The sequence below is a fragment of the Mastomys coucha genome, unplaced genomic scaffold (assembly GCF_008632895.1).
Source record: "Mastomys coucha isolate ucsf_1 unplaced genomic scaffold, UCSF_Mcou_1 pScaffold20, whole genome shotgun sequence".
NCBI classification, from domain to species: domain Eukaryota; kingdom Metazoa; phylum Chordata; class Mammalia; order Rodentia; family Muridae; genus Mastomys; species Mastomys coucha.
Genome location: NW_022196903.1, coordinates 104,067,559 through 104,074,244, shown reverse-complemented (window position 1 = coordinate 104,074,244; position 6,686 = coordinate 104,067,559). Strand labels below are relative to the sequence as shown.

The following is a 6,686-nucleotide window of genomic DNA, read 5'->3' as shown; positions in this document are numbered from 1 at the left end:
GGCTAATAACCACTTATCAGAGAGTGCATACCGTGTTTGTTCTTTTGTGATTGGGTTACCTCACTTCTTAGGTAAATGGATGGATCTGGAGAATATCATCTCACATTTCTATATTGACTTAAAAATAGTTCCCTGGAAAAAAATATAGTTCACTGGACCTAACCAATCATCCTTTTACTTTTCCAGGTTTCTCTCTGCTTCTCCTGGATCACTGCATTTTAACTGGAATCTCAGTCATCTTTTCAAGGAAAAAAACATTCCAGGACTCCCTGCTGTCATATCTCTGGATGGATACCCTGAAGTGTGCTGACCCACATAGCTTCTCTGTAGATTTGGTTGTTAATTGATTCTTCTTCTCTTCCAAACAGTTCAGCAAACATATCTACATGCTTTAGATATTCTGACATTTCTAGCTGAGTATATGGCACTTAGTAGCGGATCTATCAATATTTTTATAAATGGAAATTAACATCAAAGTGCTGCTATGAAAGTACCTGTCTCTCTAGCAAGAATTTAATTGTATTATTTAACCTAATATTAGTAAGATAATTTTGATATGTAAATTATATATATATGTGGTACTTTTGATATAGTTTATATATAATATATATATATTATACATATATATATATGTATCAGTCATCAGAATTGAATCAGAAGGTTACTCTACTTCCCAATATATATATATATATATATATATTGTTTTTATAGGGTGAATTTCTATGAGGAAATGATTTATCAATGTACATACTAAGTAAAGTAAGTTGGTTCAATAACTAACTGACATTATAGTATTTTAAACCTTTTTACAGTACTCAAAACTTGTAGAAAATTTAGACACTGTTTTAAATTAGTTGTCTACTAAATGGTCTTCTAGTCGATACAAAGATGTTTTACAGATTCAGTCTCTAAAATAATAAGATTTAGCCTCTGAAGGGGAAAAACTTCATATCCTACCTAATAGCCTTTGAAAATATTCATATTTATAGTTAAAGAGACATAGAAATACCTCTGCAGGTAGGAATGCTTAACTTTGATTCCTGATCATGTATTTCAAGGAGAGATAAATAGATTTAATTTAAAAACACAGATGAAACAATACTTTTAAAGAAAAATCAATTCTAGACGAGAAGGTCTTGTTTCGTATGGAATCATAGATAAGCTCTGCACAGTAGTGAAATTGATTGGGAAAATTATAATAATTGCTTGTCATGATACTGCCCATCTCTATGTTGACACCATCTACATGTAATTTAAAACTGCAGCAAACAATAAACCTATAGATAAAAGTTTTCTTTAACTAGAGAGTGTATTGGTTGTTCACTTTCTATCATTTCAAATTTATCAAAGTAACTCCATTAACAGAGGAAATTTTAGTAGTCCAATTTCTTCGTAGTGGAAGGGAATGCAGGAGAACTCCTTTTGCAGCCAATGTACACAAGGCCATCTTTGGCTGCTTGCTAGACAGTATATTATTGTTTGAGAGTTTTCCCTGCAGCTTTTCCATTATTCAGAACAAAACTAACAACCTAGCTAAGAATACAAAGCATGGAGAAAGAAGGTAATTGTGTATTAGAGTCAATGGCTCTGCAGTATAGAGGGAGGGAGCAATGCCTTTCATAGGCTTGGCTTTGAACTTGGCAAAGAAACACATAAACAGCTTTGTGGCAACATTAAAGAAGCATGAGCTATACAATGCTAAAACAAAGAATAATTTTTGCCTGATTTTTGGAGATTTTCTCACTAATCAAATATCACTGTCCCCTTTTTTTGAACTCAAACTTTGTGCTGAGTTCTTATCTAATTAGACATTTTGGCTTGACTCTAGTTGCACAAGACTCCAACTCAGCAGAAACCAACATCAAGAAGAACATAGTAGAGCCTCACTCCATCACATCTGCTCAGACACTTTGATAGAACCATGCTGAGTTTGAAGTCTGCTCAGGCCTTTTGTTATTTGCTGGTCACCAAGAAAATTTTCTACATAAAAAGAAGAAACACTTGACATTGTAGAACAAAATGCAGGATGAGTTTCTAAGTACATGATGTCTTTGAAGAAAATCTAGGTGGGAATCCACCTAATATATGGAATCTTAATAGGCTGAATTAACTTGGGAAACTTTGCCTGTCCTGAAAACAGATGTCTAAGGTGACTGCAGCCTCATTCTATGGAACTGACCTCAGCTCTCTCTCCCACAGATGTGGCTTTTGTATATGTTTTATGAGCCTTATTATAGCAGTCATCAGGATTGAATCATAAGGTTGCTCTACTGCCCAGAGTATCTATCAGAGCCCAGCAGCCTCTGTTCTGGTATCATGGAAGAAATCGAAGGAGCTGGGACAGTGGATGAGGAATGACTGCCTTGCTTGTTTTTGTTTTTGTAATGTATTTATATTTTGGGTCTTGAGGAGTCACAGGAAAAGAATTCAGAATGGTAAGCAAACAGGTATTTTAAGGGTACAATGAACAAAGAGAAAAATGTATTAGAAATTATTTACACCAGGTTGCTGTAGGTCTTACCAGTGGCAAACAATCTTTCTAAGTTTTGAATGTACTCACCAAAACTCAGGTTAAAATTTAATCTCCATAATGGGGTACTGAGAGGTGCAGTCAAATTGGATGTTTAAGTGGCAAATGGGTTGTATGGGTTTGAATGGCTTAGAGGAGTTAATCTGTGGCCAAATGACTGGGTCCATGAATTAATTAGTTATCACCATAGAAGTGACTTCTTTTAAAACATAAATTCCCCTACCTTACTTGCATTCTCATCCTGTGCCACAACCACATATGGGGCCCTCATTTTCTACAAACTCATGCCATCTCTATGCAATACATTTCCCAATAAGATAAACAGACTATTTCTACACAGTATTTAGTCTCAGGAATTTTGTTACAGCAACAAAAAATGATTCAAGATGCACTTCATCAGAGTCAAATACAAAATGACTAAGGTTTATGATTTATGAAAATCCTTCCTGTACATATTTCCAGACTCAAATATTGTCTACAGCCACCCAAACATATCACCTTGGGAGTCAGTCAGTTTCTAATAGAGTTCCCACACATGTAGTTTTGACTCTAAAATATAGGATATGGAAGACTCCAGGGCATGAGGAGCACTCTGAAGTAACAGTTACTGTTATAGGTTATCCGGTTCCGATCATAGCACAAGTACCATTTCTACTTAGCAAAGGAGGACTACAGTCAGTAGGACTACAGTCAGTAGGACTACAGCTCATTATCATGGATGCTAACTGAAGACTGTCTGACCCATACAGAATCTTGTTTCACTTTTTGCAAATATTCAAATTTGTTGGGTTCTCTCCCCACCTTCCTCTCACTCACTAATATTTCATAGAAATATTAATATGAATACTGTTCCCTTCCTCATCCTTAACTCCAGTTATCAGAAATCATGTTGAAGAGAGAATTCCAAAACTTGAATGCGCACAGAAAACAAGCAATTTGCTTCTAGGTGGCAAATCAAAAATTTGTCAGTGGTTTATACAGAATAGTAAAAGTATCAGTTCTCTCTTCACTGAGATGTATTAAATGAATGCTAATTCTCTTCTTAGCAATTCAAAATTCCTGGTTTTTTATTTATTTATTTATTTCTGGGCATGTTTGTGTGCGTGAGGTCAGAGTCAGTTTTTCTTACATGGGAGTCCTAGGGATGGAGTTCAGGTCTTCATTTGGAAGCAAATGCCTTTACCCACTGAACCATCTTACCATCCTAATGGTAGCTTCTTGAAAACACCTCATGAACAACCAACTCATATTTGAACATCTGGTTTTAAGCTGCAGGCTCTTTTGTCACATTGATTGCAGCATATCACATAGTATTTGTCTGTGACCATTGCTGATTTTTCCTAGGTTGGATTCTGCTGAAGCTAATGCTCTACGTGGAGCACATTTTTAGAATACATATATATATATATATATATATATATATATATATATATATATATATATATATATATACACATGAACATAGTGGAACATGTGTCTTTATGACATGTTGGAGCACCTTCTGGGTATATGTCTAGGAATGGTATAGCTGGGTTCTCTGGTAGTACTATGTCCAATTTCTGGAGGAACCACCAAACTGATTTCCAGAGTGGTTGTACCAGCTTGCAATTCCACCAGCAATGACCCCAGCCAGTTCTGAGGCTGAGGCAAGTTTATTTTTTCCAAATTCATTCTTATAACATTTTAATTACATGCAAACAATAATGGCAAACAGTACAATAAACACCAATAGTCAAAAAACAAGCAAGGCAATAAGCAAAGTGGTAACAGGTGATCTCTGTTTCTAAGGGCTTCAGGATGACCAAAATATCTGAGTCTAATTTCTTGTCCAAGCCCCAAATCAGATTCTTGCCTAAAGCCTACTTCTTTTATTCCACCCTAAAAGTAAGATTCCTGCCTAAACTTACTTACATGTTCTAGCCTAAAATTAGATTCCTGCCTGAGATTACTTCCTTGTCCTGGCCCAATGTCAGATTCCTGCCCAGTGGTCCCCAAAACTCTCCACAGTGGTATTCATAGTTGTGTGGTATTCCATTCTGTGCATATGACATGCTTTTGTATCATTATTAGTATTAGATGTTTTCTTTATTTACAATATCTCCCTTCCCAGGTTCCCCTCCAAAAGAAAAAAGAAAAAGAAAAGAAAATAAGGAAAAAATATAATAAAAAAAACCCAAAACTAAAACAATCCCCTGTTCCCCCTCCCCCTGCTCACCACCCCACACTCTCCCATTTCCTGGCCCTCGCATTCCCCTATACTGGGGCATAGAACCTTCCTAGGGCCAAGGTCCTCTCCTCCCATTGATAACTGACTTGGCCATCCTCTGCTATACACATGCTGCTGGAGCCATGTCCCCCCATGTGTACTCTTTGGTTGGAGTTTTAGTCCCTGGGAGCTCTGAGGGTACTAGTTACTTCATATTGTTGTTTGAGCCACCTCACACCAGTCAGAATGGCTAGGATAAAAAACTCAGGTGACAGCAGATGCTGGAGAGGTTGTGGAGAAAGAGGAACACTCCTTCATTGCTGGTGGAATTGCAAGCTGGTACAACCACTCTGGAAATCAGTTTGGTGGTTCCTCCAGAAATTGGACATAGTACTACCAGAGAACCCAGCTATACCATTCCTAGACTATACCCAGAAGGTGCTCCAACCTGTCATAAGGACATATGTTCCACTATGTTCATAGCAGCCTTATTTATAATAGCCAGAAACTGGAAGCAACCCTTATGTCTCTCAACAGAGGAAAGGATATAGAAAATGTGGTACATCTACACAACGGAGTACTACTCAGCTATTAAAAACAATGAATTTATGAAATTCTTGGGGAAATGGATGGACGTGGAAAATATTATCCTTAATGAGGTAACCCAGTCACAAAATAACACACATGGTATGCATTCTCTGATAAATAGATATTAACCTAGAAGATCAGAATACACATTTTTAGAATATTAATCATGACAAAGTACAAGGTAAATTTCGAGTTGGTTGCCTTGAGCAGTCCCCCCATTGGAAGATGGATTTATGAGGCAGGCCTATCTCAGAAAGGTTGCCTAGCCTTTTCTATAGAATGTATGACATATTTATCCAATATATCTAAGTAGGAGCACTCACACTGTGTGTTCCAGGAGTAAACTGGAAACATTTTGGCCTGTTTTGTTCTCTCATATTTACTTACTACCTAAGAACAGCACTGTTCTCATGTGTGCTCAATAATAATTTGCTGTACAGAATGGCTCCAGCGGCATATGTAGCAGAGGATGACCTTGTTGGACATCAGTGAGACGAGAGGCTGTTGGTCCTGGGAATGCTCGATGCCCCAGTGTAGGAGAATGCCAGAGTGGGAAGAAGGGAGTGAGTAAGTGGGCAGAGAGTACCCTCATAGAAGCAGGGGGAGGAGGGAAGGGATAGGGGGTTTCGAAGAAGAAAACCAGGAAGGAGTATTGCATTTGAAATGTAAATAAAGAAAATATCCAATAAAAAAAGAAAGTAAGCTCTAAGATGTGAGTCTATCCTTTTTGCCAGATTCAAACCTGGCAGTCTTGCTTCAGTTTTTGCATAACAGATTCAAAGAGCTATTGTGTGTGTGTAACTCTTTAACTTAGTACCTTCCCAATAGCTTGCACAGCTCACTATGCCATATCCTAGGTGATTTTGTGTTATATTTAAATTCATTTGATCCTAGAATGGCTTGAGCTTGATTTCTCATTTTCTGGGTGTTATTTTTGGTGTGTAAACCAGATAGGATATTTCTTCTCTGTTGTCTCACACACACAGTCTTTCTCCTGTAGCTACTGTGAATAAAAGTCACACTATCCTTTTGCTTTCACTCAGATCACTGTGACAAGTTCAGCTCACAAAGAGTTCAACAGAGATGACAAATGCAAGTGGAAGCAGGTTACCAGAAGAAACGGAATGTGGTCCAAATGCCATTACAAAACTGGACCTAATGCCAAATCAGACCTATTGTAGCGATATTTCAGCTGGATCGTCCACATTTGCTCCAGCTCAGCTGTGGTCCTTATTCATGTGCTGATTGCTGCCCCATTTTCCCTAGTGCACCCCGTTCACTCACAGCTTTGTTTTCTGGAAAATTGTCATTCAGGATTTTTGGTAGATGCCTAACATAATGATGTCCAAGAAGTATATCATC

The 6,686-nt window shown here is 37.5% G+C and overlaps 2 protein-coding genes across 2 annotated transcripts in view; one reads left to right on the top strand and one right to left on the bottom strand.

Annotated features, from left to right (window-relative positions):
- LOC116098456 (tubulin alpha chain-like) overlaps positions 1 to 6,505 on the top strand; it is a 16,296-nt gene extending 9,791 nt beyond the window's left edge. Inside the window, exon 3 of the mRNA XM_031381053.1 lies at positions 6,368 to 6,505. Coding sequence (XP_031236913.1) covers positions 6,368 to 6,505 — 138 coding nt within the window. The remainder of the gene's footprint in view (positions 1 to 6,367) is intronic.
- Positions 1 to 6,686, bottom strand: part of Grm7 (glutamate metabotropic receptor 7) — a 906,484-nt gene that overhangs the window by 645,096 nt on the left and 254,702 nt on the right. The window lies entirely within an intron of this gene.